Below are 17,899 nucleotides of genomic sequence, written 5' to 3'. Positions count from 1 at the left end.
ATTTAGTTAATTATATAAAGGTTAATTGTGTTATTTAAAAATACTTATAAGAGTTAAAAAGAACAATGAACAAATTAATGATGTGGACTTTCATTTTTTTAAAATAAAAAATTGGAGAAAATTTCATGAAAATTTTACTTAATATAAAATATCATAGAAGAAGAAACAAAAGTTCTAATTAATATGGAAGATCATAGAAGAAGAAACTATCTTTAATTACTGTTCTCACGAAAATATTTTCCATTTTTTTCAAAATGTGAAATTTCACATCAATGATATGAAATTTCATTTTCAGGTCAATAATTTGTTCATTGAGTCTCATCATTTGAAAAATCCACACAAGCGTGTCATGTTTTTTAAAGAACATAATTATCCTTTATATAATTAACTAAATATAAATATAAATAAATTTAATATTGTTAAAAATATTTAATAAAATTATCAATTTTAATAAAAATATTTGTAGATATTTATATACAAATTAAATTTTATTTGAATTTATCGTGGAACAAAATTGTTTAATATTTAGAAAAAACTAAGACTAAATTGAGACAAAATAAAAATATAATACAAGACTAAATTGAGACAAAAATAAAAATATAGGGACCAAATTAAGACTAATGCATGACACGATGACATGAGAATGACACACGACAAAATTTTTATTTTTTTAAATAAATTAAAAAAATAAAAATAATTAAAAATATTGAAAAAGTTTAAAAGAACATCAACAAACATCTCTTTAACGGTAAGGAACTAATAGTAATGATTTAATTGTTTTAATTTTTCAAAAATAAAATTTAATTAAAATAAAAAATAGGTGGAAGACTTATTCGAGACAAAAAAAAAATTACGTGTACGATTAAACCTCAGTGAAATGGTTAGGCGGGATAACTAGATAAAGGGAAGGGTATAAAATTAGAAAGTTCGCTGCTTTATTGTATAAACCCATTTAAAGAAAAAGCTAAATTAATTTTTTAAAATATAATGAATAAGATTTAATTAAAAACCAAAATAAAGGGCTAAAAAATATATTTTTTAATTTTTTAATTTATATAAAATCCTTTAATGCAACCAATGCAAAGGGTGTGAATTATCTGTAACCAGTGACAGATCCAGGGAGTTCCGGCGTCGAGTGGCAAATGGCGCAACGCGGGTGGCCGGAAATGTTGTGCATAGCCACTCTATTGTTATGCGGCGGTTTTGCAACCTCCTTTTCCACGGACCCTCCGTTGCTCCAACAACAAAAGGACCGGGTCGGTACGCTCCCGGGTCAAACCTTCAACGTTAGCTTCGCACACTACGCTGGGTACATCACCGTCGATGAAAATGCTGAGAGAACACTCTTCTACTGGTTCATGGAGGCCCTTGAAGATCCTCATTCCAAGCCCCTTCTTTTATGGCTCAATGGAGGCCAGTTCAATCTTACACTTCACTAGCTAACTATTCACCTTTGTTTTAGTTCTTCTGCTACTACATATAACATTGTTAACGATCGATTGACACGAAATCAAACATTTGGTGTTCATGCACGCAGGACCTGGTTGTTCATCCATTGCTTACGGACAGTCCGAGGAAATTGGACCCTTTTATATAAATCCAGATGGCAAGACTCTTCATCCCAATCCCTATTCTTGGAACCGAGGTGAGGTGCCCCCAACCTTCCTTTTCCACTTTCAGGTCATGTTGGGAGAAACTTTTCCGTACAATTTTGTAGGAGAGAAAATGTAAAGAAAAAAAAAATTGTTTTGGAAGAGTTATGAGAAAACTTATCTGAGAAGAAAACATAGAAGATGAAAGTTGAAGAGGTTATATTATATGAGAACAGTTGTATTATTTAACCACTTTTTTGTTTTTTTAGTTGCCAACGTTCTTTTTCTTGACACTCCTGTTGGGGTTGGATTTTCATATTCAATTAACGGATCCGACCTGCTGAACAATGGCGATAACAGGACAGGTAGTGCAATTTTCATTCAGCTTCCTGTTTCAGGTTCACATTTGCACATGTATACACACATAAGCATATTAGGAGATAGCAGGGATCTTTATCGTTCAGTGATTATTAATATTGGTTTTGGTTAAATCAAAGAAGATTGAATGGTTAAGGTTAACTCCCCTACAGCTGTCACCTTATATTGCTACGTATAAATTTGTGCAAGTTAAATTAATCAAGCTTTTTGTGCAGCTGAGGACAATTTAGCATTTCTGCTGAAATGGTTTGAGCGTTTCCCTCAGTATAGAAGAAACGACTTTTTAATTGTTGGTGAGAGCTATGGAGGTAAACAATGTTGCTCAGCTTAAGTTTGTGCTCAAATTGAAAGTAATTGATATTCTGATCTTTAGATCTTTCTGTTTTTCTGTTTTGTTTCATTTTTTTTTTTAAAGTCATTGTTTGCTAGTAGTGGTTATGTTGTCAACTGAAATAGATTTGGCACTTCAATACTGCTCTGTTTGTTTTATGTGTATGTTCGAGTTCTTTGATTTTGGTCTTATAGATTTTAACATGCTCTAATTCATATTGTTCAATCATTAATCTCATGTATCAGGGCATTACGTTCCTCAACTTAGCCAAGTTATTGTTAGGTACAACTCAGCTAGTAAAGAAAATGCTATAAATCTGAAAGGTTTCATGGTATGGGTTCTAATTTTGCATAAAAATAAATATTTGATTTGTGTCACTTCTTATTATTAGTTTAATCTATATATCTCTGCTGCAGGTAGGAAATGCTCTGACGGATGATTATCATGATCAATTAGGGATGTTCGAGTTTATGTGGTCAACTGGTTTGATTTCGGATCAAACATACAAGCTTTTGAACCAACTTTGTGATTTTCAATCAGTTGAACACCCGTCACATGCTTGTGATAAAATTTGGGATATTGCTTATAACGAACTTGGAAATATAGACCCATACAGTCTGTATACACCACCGTGCCATGGCAATGTTAGTCAGCTAAGTGGGCTGGTGAGAAGAAAGAATGTAAGTGTGAATATATTTTAAATATGATTGTACAGTGCACGTGACAGGTTTGTAGTACATATAATTATTATTGTTGTGTTATGTCATGCTACAGAGAATTGGTAGACTCGGTCTCAATGCACCATATGATCCATGCACCGAAAGTCACTCCACTGCATACTTCAATCGACCTGAGGTCCAAATAGCTCTTCATGTTGATCTAGATCATAAGCCTGCTACATGGGATACCTGCAGGTAATGATCACTTGAGAAGCACTTGAAAATTTTCTATTTGCATCCACAGTATTTGATGCGAATATAAAATGATTTGATTTAAAACAAAAATATAGAAGGAAAAACAGAAAAGTGTAAGCTCCAAATAAGGTTTATGTGAACTGGGATGGGAAAGGCTTTAGAATGTCACAGGTGAAAATATTCTGTCTTGCTTTCTCTCCTATGGCAACATCCACCCTAAATTACTCTAGTGATCCCTTACCGTCTCCACCACACTGGACATATCTCATTCACCTTCTCTCCCATATCCATGCAATTTTTTCATCATTTCGTTGCTGCCAAGTGTTTGTTTGAGACACAATGGCACATTTCTCTTGAATAACTTTGCCCTACTCTTTGACTACATTTCTTAACTCATTCTCCGTCACCATGATTTTGTATGGTACTTAATACTGATCAATGTATGAATGATGTCATCGTACATCCTTATCTGTACAAAGCCTACACCAATTGTCTTACAAGAAGTATCTCTGCCCACCAAAATGTTATAACCTTTCAACTCATCAAATATGGTAAACCAGTCCCTTTGAGGACTCATGTGGTTCAACACCCACCTATCAAATCACTGTTGTCTTGAGACAATGCTCAACACGTGATCATCACAAATGACTCCACTTTCTGAGCTATAGCTGCCACCTAATCCTATTTTCCCAATATTGGACAATCTATCTTCTGATGCCCCGACTGCTTGCAATATATGTAAGCATCTTTAGGATTAATCTATCTTCCTCGACTTTTGGATGTTGGGTTTTTCTTGAAGAACACCAACCCAAAAGAAGACGCATTTTCTACTCTCTCAAATGTTAAGGCGAAACTGCCTTGTCTAGAGGCTAGACTTCACCTCTTCATGCGTAATGCAATCCTTTCCTATACTCAAAAGAACTTGCCAAGTTCTAGTAGGATGATGAGAGAGAGGTGAGCAAAATTATCAGTGCATCTTCATCTTCTACCTTGATATCGATGTCTTGGAGCTGCTCCATCTAGATTGAATTGAATTCATCAAGATGAGCCTCGAGTACACACTCTCCTGTTGGGAATCCAAGTGAGTCTAAGTCCCACATTAAGTAAAAATGAGAAAGTTGAACACCATATAAGGATGAAAACCCATAAATTCATTGTCTTAAGGTTTTGGGTTGGAGGTAGTGCTAATCCCTTATGTGTGGATTGGGCTCATGTCTCATTGAGTTGTATCTCTATGTGATCTCTCTCTCGAAAGACCCATTAGTGGTATCAAGAGTCAAATGTTTGTCTTGGTGACCGGGCTCGAACAAGTTCCTATATCGAGAGTATAATTGACCTAACATGCTTCCAATCTTCTTCTATTGGCCCACTACCATAATTTTTGGACAATTCAACACCAAAATTCTTGTCTTACATATCCAACAAATTAAAGGCATCTTTAAAAGTCAAGAATGCCTCTAACATTAGGTAACTTGAATGCCACCTAGTTTCATCTTCGAGATAAAGACGACCTTTGTAAGAATTTTTCTCTTGCTCTTTTTTTCAAATATAAGACTCTAGTGTGGGGTTTATAGGGCTTTGGTCTCCAACTACCATAGGTGGTTCTCATCTGTCTCCAAGTCATTTTAACTGATTTTTTGTTAATCTTTTTTCACAATCGGTGCCAAAGAAGCCCATATCTCCTTATTCACAAATGTATCTTGTCTTGTCATTTTTCATATGACCACACATGTCTTGATATTTTCATTTCTTGTTATTTTTACTATCGCTTTAATAATTTAAGAATCCCTGCAACTACATCATTTCGAGATTTTGATAATTGGTAGCAACTTTAGGGATTGTAGGAACAACATAAAATGTATTGTCGTACCTTTTGTTTATATCTCTCTATTTGCTCCTGTTTGGTTTCTTTTACCAAACTTACAGGCAACACAATCCTCTTATTCTCATTTTTTGCAGTGATGTGGTAAATTCAAACTGGAAGGATTCTCCAATAACAGTGCTCGATATTTATCATGAACTTATTGACGTGGGTTTGAAGATATGGGTGTTCAGGTTAGTGTTATTTTCTTATATCTAGATTTAAACCTATAGGTTACAAAAACTTTACCTTTTAGTCTATATAGGTAAAGGATCCATTTTATTCTTACACCCCGTTTTAAATTTCTCTCTCCCTGTAAATATTTTTTTTTTACATATACCGTTTTAAATTTCTCTCCCTATACATATTTTTGTCTTTTAGTCCCTATGTAAAGGAACAAAAGGGATTAAAAATGATATTTGTACAGACCAAAAGGAGTTCTTTTAAGTGTAGGGACTAAAAGGACAAGTTTTTGTAAAAGGATCAAATGGTTAATTTAACCTAATACCTCTGTCTTTATACGGGTTTACTCGTTTGTTTGATGTCATACATATATATGTAAAGTGGGCCAAGAGCTTGAAAGTGATTCTCAGCATCTGTTACGCTGCCTTGTACAATTGGCTAATTACTTATGATCTGAAACCCTCTTGATCAAATTCATGATTTCACATCATCTAAATGTACAAAATAATTTCAATGTCCTTGATCATATCAGTGGTAATACGGACACGGTGATACCTGTCACGTCTACTCGCTATAGCATAAATGCTCTGAAGCTACCTACCGTGAGTCCTTGGCGTGCATGGTATGATGATGGGGAGGTAAGTGATTCCACAATGAGTTTTGTATTTCTTGTGACTTGGTTTCTCTTAGTTTATTTTCTGTTATTAAGACCCATGTGCACTGCTACGTGATATAAATGAAACAGGTAGGAGGATGGACCCAAGAATACGATGGCCTTACGTTTGTGGTTGTAAGGGGTGCAGGGCATGAAGTTCCTTTGCATAAACCAAAACTTGCTCTCACACTCTTCCAAAACTTCTTAGCAGGAACATCAATGCCTGATCTTAAGCTTCACAGTGCCTCTTGAAATTTACCTTTACCGTTACCACGGGACCCTCCTCTGTTGCATTATTTTATGTTTTAAAATGTTCTCTATTGACTCCATTTTTTTTCTACTTTTCTTTTTTATTTTTAATATTGCGTAAGTCAGACTTGTGCTGTTCACTGTTTAATTTTAGCATCGTATGTAATGATGGAAATAAAATGGATGAAGTTTGGTATGATAGATTTATCCAAGAAAATTATTGAGGAAAACGATCGCTAGGAAAAGTTAAGAAAAAATTAAATGAATTGAAAAGGAAATGAAAAAGATCGCTTGTTTGATGAAATTTTGAAAATATATTAAAGTAATAGATAGTGTAATGTCCATAATTTTTGTCTAGCAATATGATTCAGTATTATTCTATTTAAATAAATTAAATCTCACATAATAAAGTTTAAGAAGAATCAATCTGTACATTAAAAGAATATCATCAGAATACAATTTAAATTAACTCTGCATTAAATTAATTTAATGAAGGTACGAAAGATTATGAATACGTAAAATGGTAGATTTATCTTTACTTTTAAAACATTTAAATTTTATATTCGCTTTCAAAATAACAATAATTTGTTATAAATAGGCTAGATATAAATAGATAATAAATTAAAATAATAAATCTCATGCAAAAGAATGATTTAGCTTAAATATACATATATATATAATCATACACTTCTAACAAAAAAAATACCTCTAGATATAATTTGATATTAGATATAATTTTTTTTTCATTCTTTCAGCTTTCAAATGATTTGATCTTAAAAATATTGTGTTTTCCCCTGTTTTGGTTGTTTGATGTTTGTATATTACATACAACCTCAAACTCTTTTGTTACAGGTACATTCAGAGATGAGAAATAGAAATATAATGAAGCTGTAACGAAGAGTGCTCTTCCAATGGATATCAGCATAAATCTTTTGGCCACTCACTAGCCTATTGCTTCAATCCCTCGTGGAATATTCTTCAACAGCATATTATCATCACAACCTTTTCCAACATTTTCATCCAACCAACTATTTCATTGAAGCTTTAGAAGAATTTGCCTGGATGTTGATTGTGTGTATATATCAAAGAATTATGACTTTTGAAACACAGCTTCATGTTGTAATATGTAGTTTATCTTTTGAAGCGTAGTTTCCTGTTGTAATATCTAATTTATCTTTTGAAGTAAAGCTTATTGTTGTAATATCTATTTTATTTTATTTAAGGTATTGAAAGCTTTGTATTGTAATAATGTACAATTTAATTGGTCTAATAAAAAGTTGTTGATGGAATTACTTCTTTTTCATTCTTGTTTATACAATTGATGCTGCAAAGTTTATCACACAATCATATCAGTAAAAAAAACATTAACTTACTCATATCATACAAACAACTAATCATGAGTTGCCTCAATTTCTAATAAAGCTTCATTGAATTGTTGGAACGATGCAACAGCTAAGATAGTCTAACTAAATTCTAATTATTCATTTGATGCAATATTGCAGTTATTCTGAACATCCGAAACAAAATAAAATAAGATTTATGTTAGTAACTTCAATAAAATATCTTGTAATTTATTGTTACATTAAAAAAATACATGTACAAACCATAAGCACGTGAAACTCATTTGATATGGTTGAGACAAAGAAGGTACTAAATATGACTTTACTGGGAATGAAGTTGATGACTCTAATAAACTTCATAATCCACAGTGTATGCTTCTGGATAATCTGATACATTATGAACTAATCTTAAAAGTATTGAACATCTTTGTTTGCTTATATTGTTTTGAGCTTTCCAATCTAAGATCAACATTAATTGGCTTTCCACCATGATCAATCATTGTATCATTTCGTGCATGTCTTATCCAATTCTTTAATATATATTTTTCTTGAAGAAGCTTGATATCCTTACAAAATAATATTCTTAATGAATGAAATCACAATATTCTTCATTGTTCAAATTTTCTACAACTACAAGTAATTGTCCACTCCCTATTCTCTCTCTCTCTCTCTCTCTCTCTCTCTCTCTCTCTCTCTCTCTCTCTCTCTCTCTCTCTCTCTCTCTCTCTCTCTCTCTCTCTCTCTCTCTCTCTCTCTCTCTCTCTCTCTCTCTCTCTCTCTCTCTCTCTATATATATATATATATATATATATATATATATATATATATATATATATATATATATATATATATGACGCATGTGAAACTCTCCATTCTTCTTTTTCATCCACCATTGTGATAACATAGTCATAACATGCATTTGTTTCTTTCTTTTCAATTATGTTTGTTGCAATTACTATATCTTGTTCTCTTTGAAACAAGTTGAACATAAGAGGAATGTATACGTGTGAGAGTGATCAAAATAAGATTAACTTTGTACTATCATTTCTGATAACTTTGTATATCATTCCTTGTAACTCATTATAATTTTTTCTTAAACAATATGTTCAAATTGTTGAAAAAGTTGATTGATATTCAGATTAAGCGTAGTGCAACTCTTTATATCTTTATATTTGAATTAATGTGCTTTTACTTAGTTGTGTGCTTCTCATGCCAAGCGCAAAAGTAATCTTCGTATAAAACGTTACCCCATTTCTCTTTTTTCTTGATATATTGAATTCAACCATGTTTTTTCTTTAACAAAGTCAATCGAAGTCGAAGTCGAAGTTTGAGTTAATCAATCCAAGACGAAGGTCAAGCCAAATTGGTCTACATAAACTTTAGTATGCTCGATCGAAGGTTAAGTTGAGTTAGTTGGGACTAAGAGCCGACATAAGTTGGTTTCAACTGAAGAATTGAACTTAGTCAATCCCAACCAAAGGTTGAGCCGAGACGGTTCCAACCAAAGTTCTAGTCAAGTTGGCCTTAATCGAAGATCAACTCAAGTTGACATAGGCCAAAAGATCAAACGAAGTTAACAAAGGTTGAAAGTCAAGTCAATATGTTCTAGGCCGATAGGCTAGAGGTTGAGTCAAGTTAACTAAGACTGAAGAATTGAGATGAGTCGACCTAGTATGAAGGTCAGGATGAGTTGACCCAAGCCAAAGAATTGAGATGAGTTGATTCGAGTTGAAAGCCTAGTCGAGATGACATGAGCTAAAAGTTGGGTAGAGTTTGCCTAGGTCGAAAGTTAAGCTAAGTTGACCCTAACTAAAAGTTAAGACAAATTGGTCCAAGTAATTAAAGGTCGAGACAAATCAATATAAACTCAAGTAAAGGCAGGTTGATTTAGAAGCTTTAACTGATGTTGAGACCTAGACCCAAGTCGAACCAAGTGAACCAGACTCAACTTAACATAAGTCAACCTTAGTCAAGTTAAGTCAAGTCAATCCAATCCATATCTAATATTAGACTTAATAGTCAAATATATTATATCAATATCGTTGTATTTAATTTAATTGACAAAGTGAATTCAATCTAAATTCGATCCAATTTAAGATAGATTAGAAAAATCTAAATTTTGTTGATATACACACTCAAATATTTTCCTAAAATTGAGTCTTATTATTCATTGATAATTGAAGGCTTTAAAATAATTACAGGAATAAAAATAGGTTTAAACCCTCCCTTGGTCCTCAATTTTGTATGGAAATCTCAGTTCGGTCCTCGTTTTTTCATCTGTCTCAATTGGGTCATATTTTTTGTAAAAATGAACACATTTTACCATAACCGTTAAGTTGTCACAAACGGCGTTAAGAGGTGCTAACGTGGTGTACAGATAATATGTTGATGTGTATTATTTGATTACGTGTACTTTGTTATTTAAATAAGCAGTGTTTGACATAGCACAAATCTAATTGTCATTTGATCTCTTCGTCTTGTCTAAGCACTTGATACTCTTCGTCTTGTCTAAGAAATCTGCGTTGATACTCTTCGTCTTTTTTTTAAAAAATTTGTGTTGGTGCAGTAAGAAGCTCTTACTTTAGGAATTTCTTCCATTCTTCTTCCTAGCTAGCCGCAACAGAGGGTTTCTCTTCTTCAAAAAGAAAAGGGTTCTCCTTTTGACCAGTGTTGCCGCGCACCTCCGTGGTCGGCCGAAATCGCTGCCGACAACCTCACCCATGCTGGAAACGCCGCTGTCACCTGCAACGTTTCTCCCTTCACGCGCTGCGACTCCTGGACTGTGCTCACCTCCACGACCAAGGCTCGCCACCAAATCGCCACACTATGCCACTGCCAACGCTCATCATCACGTCGCCGCCGATAATCCTAGTCGTCGCCGAAGGCATCACCGATGAGGGAAAAAACACACTCCGTTATGTGAATCCTGAGCCGTCGTGATCGATTCGCCTCTACTCGGAATCCACACTCGGCGCCGGCGATGTCGCCGACGATTATCTTCTTATTTGTACTGTGTTTTATTGGGTATGGCTTTGGGGTTTCTGGTGGTTGGAGGTTGAACATGGTTGTGGCTAGGATGTTGAATCTGTTTTTTAGTGTTCTCTGTTATTGGGGGCAATGAATAGGTATTGATCAATGGGTTTCAGGTCCTTGTCTCTTTTTCAGGTGACGATCAGTGTTTAAATTGGGTGATGAAGACATTACAGAGCCCAAATAGTATCTTTGAAAAACATATTCGTATACACAATAAGTACAAGAATTAAAATATTGAGTTGGGGTTGTTCGCAAAACCGAAAGAGATATGGGGAAGAAGATAAGTACTCGCGTGAAGGAAGAACCTTTCCCAGAGTTGGGGTTGTCCGCGAGACCGAAAGAGATATGGGGAAAAAGATAGGTGCTCCCCAAGCAGTCCTTTTGCACGAGATCAAAGAGCCCTCAAGCTAGGTTTTATTTTTTGAGAATTGGGAGCAAAAGTCTGAACCTTTTGTTCAAAGTTCACAGGATAGATTGAGAAAAAAAACCCTAATGTATTTAGAAGAGGAAGAGGGACTACCCAGATTGGGTTATCGAATTAAAGAGAGGATAGCAATATTTGGAGTTCAATTTAGGTTTTCTGGGTTAAATTAGGATTAAATTGGTTTAATTACATTCCCCATTTCTTCCATGGGGAGGTTTGGTGGCCGGCGACTTGCGACGAGGTCCATGGGAAGCGAGTCTCTGTTAGAAACCAATTTCTTTGTTAGATTAGAAATAATTTTTGCCACGTCAAAAACTATTACTTTTAAAAAAAATCCACATAATCAGACACTTTTACATCAACGTGCCCCACGTCAGCACCTCTTAACGCCGTTTGTGACAACTTAACTGTTAGGGTAAAATGTGTTCATTTTTACAAAAAATATGACCCAATTGAGACAGATGAAAAAACGAGGACTGAACTGAGATTTTCATACAAAATTGAGGACCAAGGGAGGGTTTAAACCAATAAAAATATTACGAGAATAAAAATAAAATCTGAAAATAAAATATCAACTTTCTTAAAAATAAAATCTGCTTAATCTGTCATAAAATAATATTGTACGAGATAAACCAAAAATCATAACTACGTATACCCATTTTATCTCTATCAAATTTAACTAAATATTACTATACCCAAAAACTAATAAAATAAGATTTAAACAAAATTATTAATAAAACCCTAAAATTTAAGTTTATCCCAACAAACTCCCCCATAAACTTAAATCTTTCCTTCCTTCATTCGACTTTTCATGTGCATCATCCCACACTGGGTTTACTTCTTTCAATCAGATCTGACTTCTTCTTTTTTCTTATGGCCCTCTTGTCTTTTACCTTGGTTGACCTCTTTAATGTTTTGACTGACTTTGTTATGTTCGACTTCTCAATAACCTTGACCAACTCATTTCTAACCTCAGGCGATTTCTCAATAATCTTGGCCGACATCTTCATCGGGTTCTTTTCAACATCTTCATCATCCTCTCCGTCTGGTTCAAGAACATTAGATGCTTTCTCTTCTTTTCCAAGAGTCGCCTTCTTCAGCTCCTCAATCTCAACCTTTTGTTTATTCATAATTTCATTAGCTTCATCTAGAAGCCTCCCTATCCGCTGAATCTCTTCATCTTTTTGTTTGAGTTCTTTCTCCAGGTTTTCCTTCTCCACAATTGTTGCATCCTTTACCGAGATCACTTCATCCACTATTGGGATTGGGTTCTCCATGTCCATTGCATCCGAGCTCTTTGCTATCAACAGGATTCCACACTCTTCTTCAACATCTTCAGTAACGAGATTTGTCTCCCCCATTGTCTCGGACCTGCAATACTTTGCAATATGGCCTACCTTACGACAATTTTAGCACTTGATTGATCTACACTCGTTTGCATAGTGGTCGTACTTGCCACACTTAAAACACTTCACTCCTGACCGATCTCCTCAGCCTTTCCCTTGTCCTCGGTCACGCTAGTTCTGTTGACCGGTTTTCTCTTCTCTATCATTCTCAAAATTACCTCGGCCACGTCCACCTCGTCCTCGGTCTCCTCGTCCTCTTCCACCAGGACCTCGGCTCTGAGTAATCCGAGTTTTATTCGAGTCAAACTGTACCTGTAGTGCTTGATCGTCGGGTTCCCTCCTTTTCTTTTTCTTCCCCCTCTTTTTCTTTTTCTTCCTCAATTTGTGGGCTTTTAATGACCCAGCTAACTCCTCTAGAATGAGAGTTGACAAATCCTTTATCTCTTCAATAGTGACCACGATACTTTCAAAATCATCCGTCAAATTTCTCAAGATCTTTTTCGTAACAAGGTTAGGAGGAACCTCTTCTCTGTTCATTCCGAGTTGGTTGACCATCTTCTGCACTCAAGTTATAAACTTGGCAACTCCCTCATTTTCATCCATCTCCATATGTTCAAACTCTCTTCTGAGAGCTTGTACTCGGACCTGCTTCATGGGTGTATCTCCTTTGTATGGCACCTTCAGAATTTTCCATGCTTCTTTTGCTGACTTTGCATTAGCGAGTAACCCTTTCCAAGGGTTTGTATCTTAATGGAACTTGCTTACCTGGATACCTTTCCCCGGAAGACTTTCGGTATAGGGATCATTATACTCGTTCGAGCCGGTCACCAAGAGAAACCATCGGCTCTGATACCATTGTTGGGTCTATCGAGGAGGAGGTTCCCTGTGTGTTACACAAACACTAATAACATCTGAGCCAACTATATAAGGGATCGACACCACTCTTTACCCAAAACCTTAAGGCAGTGAGTTAATGGGTCTTTCATCTTTATATATTGTTCTACTTTTTCATTTTTATCCAATGTAGGACTTGGACTCACACTTGGATACCCAACAGATATCTCAAGAAGGCAACTCAGAAAATAAATATTTATAAAAATTAGAATAAAATCTCTCACATAAAACAAATAGCTTATATAAATTAACTCATAATAGCTCACCCTAAGTTTGAATAAGAATAAGAACGTGTGCTGATACTTAGCTGGGAATTCATGTCTTACATTTGCAAATAAAGTTTGAATGGTCACTGCAAAAATCTCATGAATAAGAGGTTCTGTGAGTGTTTTGAAATTCTTTTTGTGTTGTTTAGCAAGTCCAAAAATATATGTAGATAATCAACTCTTAGTGGGCCTAATATTGAAACCAAGACCTTCAATAGAACAGGAACAAGTTAAATCTGGATAAATTAATTATTTAAATTCAAAATTTTCGGGACAATCAATTGAATCCAAACAATTAAAACATAACTGATGTCATTCCTGTTAAACTTAATTTAGTGTCAAATTGTAATCCCTCGATTTTATGGCTTATTTAAAAAAAACAACTTTTTAAATAAAATGACCAACTTTTTAAATAAAATGACCAACTTTTTATTCATTGTTGCTTATCAAATATGCTTATTTTAAAAATATATAATCTCTCGCCTATATCAATAGGCAAATTCTAGCTACTTCCAAAAATAGTGATTTAAAAATATACTTTATTACAGAAATACTTATTGTGTTTAAATAATCTGCCCTAGGTTAGAAAGCTGCTTGACCCTTGTTCATTTAATTTTCCGCTATCCGTTTGCGTTAAAGAATGACAAAGTGACAAACAAAAACCAAGGTAAAGAATTTGTAAAGGCAGAAACTGCAGAAACTGATGAATAATGAGACTAGTATTTTGAATTTACAGACTGAGATTGCTAGTGCGATAGTATTAGCTCAAGCTTATCTCGATTACATAGAAAGATAGGGATACCAACCATGAATAATAGCCTGATAGAACAGGCAACACAAGATTTTACTTACAAGTAGATAAATACAGATATAAATCTTTCAAAAACAAATACAGAGCTAAAACATCTACTCTGACAATTTTTTACATGGGCACTACTTGGATTCTTCATTAAAACAACTTTTCCAAATCCCAGTGGTTCCCAGGGTAGAAATTAAACCTGCACTGCTACAAAGACACAACATACTCCCTATGCAGGTAAACACTGCTAGGTAGCTCCGTACTTGCGAAATTTGAAAGTTCGGAATAAGAGAACTAATTGGCATGACTGTCGCCATCCTCTTCTGATATGTTAAACAAGAACTTTGGAAGAGATGCGATTCTAGGTAGGTGGAGAAGCAAATCACTAAACGAGTCTTTCCTAGACATGCCTAGTGCTTGCTTGCCACCAGAAACATCCCTTAATTCCTCTTCGGCAGGCTTGACATCTTTTCCATCATCAGGTCCTTCAATAGTACTACTATCTTCAGTAAAATGAGAATTCTGCACTGTTACAGGGTCCTTCTGCAGAAGACAGCAGAGAGAATTAACCCTTGACATGAGTGACTTTTCATCAGAAGTTGCTGCAACCTGATTGTCATTGAGAAGATGTTGTGCAATATCTTCTAGGATCTCCTTGTACTCTGCTCTTCCATCAGAGAATGGTGGATTCCCAGAGGATATTTGCTCTGATAGACAAAGTTCAATTTGGCCAATAAAATCACTAACTGACATAGAAGGTCGAAGTCCAGGAAGTTTTATCTGATCCCTATTTCTTGGGCCCTTCGAATCAGTTTCAGAGCTTGTACTCCCTTCAATTGAAGTACAGTCCATGACTTGTGTACAAAATGCAAACAAATAAAACAAGTAAGCCAAACAGCACCAGAAAAATCAAGGTACTGTATACACTAAAATAATATCTAAAGATGAAAAAACATGGACTGGCAAATAAGGTACAGAAATGACTAATCAATCAAACTCAACTATACAGATAGAATTTTTGCTCAAGAAATCCTCATCATATTCAATTGGAATACTAGGTAGAGCCCAAAATGGAAAACCAAAGCTGAAAGTTCTGGGATACACCCCAATGTGAACAGTACATTAGAACCTTTGGATAGAAGTATGCATTTCATTATTAAATATCTTGTTAGAATATTTTCCTATTTTATCATCATTATTGTGTCAAGGATTACCCTATTTATCATGTTGTATCTAAGATTATTATTGTGTCCATTTATTCATATAAATAAAAAATTATGAAAGGGATCAATTAAAACCCTCTAAGAATTATTTTAGAGTTTAATTCTCAAGTCATCTGTTTCCTTTTTATTTTTATATTTTTGGGGGGCAATGTGAATTGGTCATGAAACAGAAGGCGGAGTGAACTTAGTTCTTGTATTAATACCTGAACTGGGTGAATGTACATCTTGCAGGAGACTATCCATTGTCATTCCAGGTGGATCGTTGTGTTCAATCTTAAGTGATGATGACAGGGATGCCACAGGTGATCCACTGTCTTGAAAACAAGATGCGGAGGATCCTTTACCACTGACTTGAAGCTGCTCATGACCTTTTGAATTTTCTGGATCCTCAAAAGCAGAAGGTTGTGGGTCAAAATGTGGTGACTCCAAAATTATCTCTGGCTGTTGGCTTAAGAAATTAAGGCGCATGTCGCATTGAATAAGCTTTTCAAAATGTTTTGCCAACAGCCCTTGTGGACATTGCAAAAAGTGCAACCTACAAACCACAATATCATACTTTCAATCTCATTCACTCAATTACTCCAGTACACTTCATACCGCCTTTTCAAATTTCAAACATTTCAAAGCTGAATAATGGGTTTATTGAAATGCTTTATTTTTTTATGACAACTTATGATAAATGAATAAAATCATCAAACTTTTCAAAGGGAAAAAGCTGAACCCATCCCAGAAGAAAACAGTTTTAAAGAATATACCTATGTTTGCTACACTGTCCATCAGTAAAATCCGCTGTTGCCTGCCATAGTGTATGCTTTCTAGGCTGAGGATTAGTCTCCCTGAAGTAAAGAGGCGGTCTAGCAAGCTGAGACAATAATTGAAAAATCATACTCTAATCTCAAACCCATACATATACATAAATGATTCATAAAACTCAAACAGCTAAAACAGATAAATAAATTACCACAACAGTCAATGTACTAGGCCCATTATCAGGACAATGTCCCTTAAGTGCGGCGATATCTGACCATTGGATTTCTATTTTGCTCTTCAGACCACCTTCAAGAACTTCCCAGACAAGTTTATGTTTAGCAAAGTAACACTTCGCAACCAAGTCACCCTCATATCTCGATTTATACTGCCAAAAGTAGAACCTTCAGCCAGTCAAAGTTGAATAACAAAAATACAGTTACAAAACATAGCCCCAACAAATCTCAAATATACCTCCCATGCACCAATCTTAAGAAGCGAAGCCGGAAAATTTGAAGCTTTAAGCTTGTCAGCAGCAGTACCAGCCCTGTTCTCCGTTTTCATTCCAGGACTTAAATTCTCGTTTTGCTGCGCTGTTCCCTGAGAGAGCTTCATCTGAATCAAATCCAGTAGCGAAGGGCTCTTTCTCAGGCGCAACCCTAAAGGACTCGGCTCGTCGAGAATATTCAGATTGGGAGGAGAACTGGAATCACTCCATTGCTACACGATTAGCACAAAATTTCAATCTCTCCAGCTAAACAATACAAAACGCTTGCTCTATGATTTGGAAAAATACAATTAGGCAAATTAGGCAATTTAGATAACGTGTAAATTAATACAGTCTGGAAATAGCAATTGCCAACGCAAAAGAAGGATTTAACAAAGAAATAAAAAAAAAATCTTTTGAACGCAATTTAGGTCACTAAAAACGCGATCCATGAAAGGGAGATAGACACTTAGATAAAACGTTTACGAAATACCTGAGACGAGGGTTTGTGACGCTTGTTGAGGGGGCCATGCTCTTCTTCCAGTGGGTCCTCGACGATCTCCAACTTGACGGTGTTCTTGTTCTTCGCATCACCGCACGAAATGGTTTCGGCCTTTCCAGAATTCTTCATCAGCTGAACCATTACCACTAACGAATTCAATCGAAGACGGAGAAGAAGGTGTTGGAGATACCGGAAACCCTAATTGCAAACGAAGAGTAGCGATGGGCTGGGCTTTCGAAATGGTTGTTCGTTGAGGAAGAAAGGGGTGTCTATGTCCACGTAATGTTTATTTCCTTTTCTATTTAAATAAATTTTTACAAAACATATATTTTAAGCATATGAATTATATTATAATTAAAATTTACATGTGTTTTTAAATATAGAAAATTATATTATAAATTTATAATAGATTACTATTAACTAATATTGTGGAGTAAAACCGTTGGTTATTTATAACTTAATTATTTTCTTAAAATAATAAATTTTCAATTTATAAATAATATATAAAAAAAATCCAGAAAAATTCTAAAAATATTATTTTTGAAGAAAATCATTCATATTTTGTTTTTTTAAATAACATATTATAAAATACATATTTTAATTTATATGTAGAATTACTAAAGGAGTTTAATAGGTATTTATGAAAAAAATATAGTTTTTAAAATAATTATTATT

General features: G+C 34.7%; 2 protein-coding genes across 3 annotated transcripts; one reads left to right on the top strand and one right to left on the bottom strand.

Moving 5' to 3' along the window:
* Nucleotides 1–1,075: 1,075 nt before the first annotated feature.
* LOC108332163 (serine carboxypeptidase II-2) lies at nucleotides 1,076–6,364 on the top strand. The gene is made up of 10 exons (XM_052876674.1): nucleotides 1,076–1,413; nucleotides 1,538–1,645; nucleotides 1,862–1,957; nucleotides 2,186–2,278; nucleotides 2,547–2,632; nucleotides 2,718–2,981; nucleotides 3,076–3,215; nucleotides 5,175–5,270; nucleotides 5,792–5,897; nucleotides 6,005–6,364. The coding sequence occupies exons 1-10, from the start codon at nucleotides 1,143–1,145 to the stop codon at nucleotides 6,164–6,166; spliced, it is 1,422 nt and encodes a 473-aa protein (XP_052732634.1). The 5' UTR covers nucleotides 1,076–1,142; the 3' UTR covers nucleotides 6,167–6,364.
* A 7,794-nt stretch (nucleotides 6,365–14,158) lies between these two features.
* LOC108332125 (uncharacterized) lies at nucleotides 14,159–17,498 on the bottom strand. Of its 2 annotated transcripts, none has more exons than XM_017567249.2 (6): nucleotides 17,216–17,498; nucleotides 16,710–16,955; nucleotides 16,450–16,623; nucleotides 16,244–16,350; nucleotides 15,692–16,023; nucleotides 14,159–15,119 (listed from the first exon to the last, which is right to left on the bottom strand). In XM_017567249.2, exons 1-6 carry the CDS (start codon nucleotides 17,363–17,365, stop codon nucleotides 14,560–14,562), a joined length of 1,569 nt encoding a protein of 522 aa, XP_017422738.1. In that variant the 5' UTR covers nucleotides 17,366–17,498; the 3' UTR covers nucleotides 14,159–14,559. The 2 variants fall into 2 exon arrangements, with proteins under 2 accessions (XP_017422738.1, XP_017422739.1); XM_017567250.2 differs by having other exon boundaries at nucleotides 16,710–16,938; nucleotides 17,216–17,465.
* Nucleotides 17,499–17,899: the final 401 nt, after the last annotated feature.

Source organism: Vigna angularis, chromosome 4 (assembly GCF_016808095.1).
Source record: "Vigna angularis cultivar LongXiaoDou No.4 chromosome 4, ASM1680809v1, whole genome shotgun sequence".
In the NCBI taxonomy this organism is placed as follows: Eukaryota; Viridiplantae; Streptophyta; class Magnoliopsida; order Fabales; family Fabaceae; genus Vigna; species Vigna angularis.
Note: the sequence above shows the minus strand (reverse complement) of the source record. Positions and strands in the feature narration are given on the sequence as shown.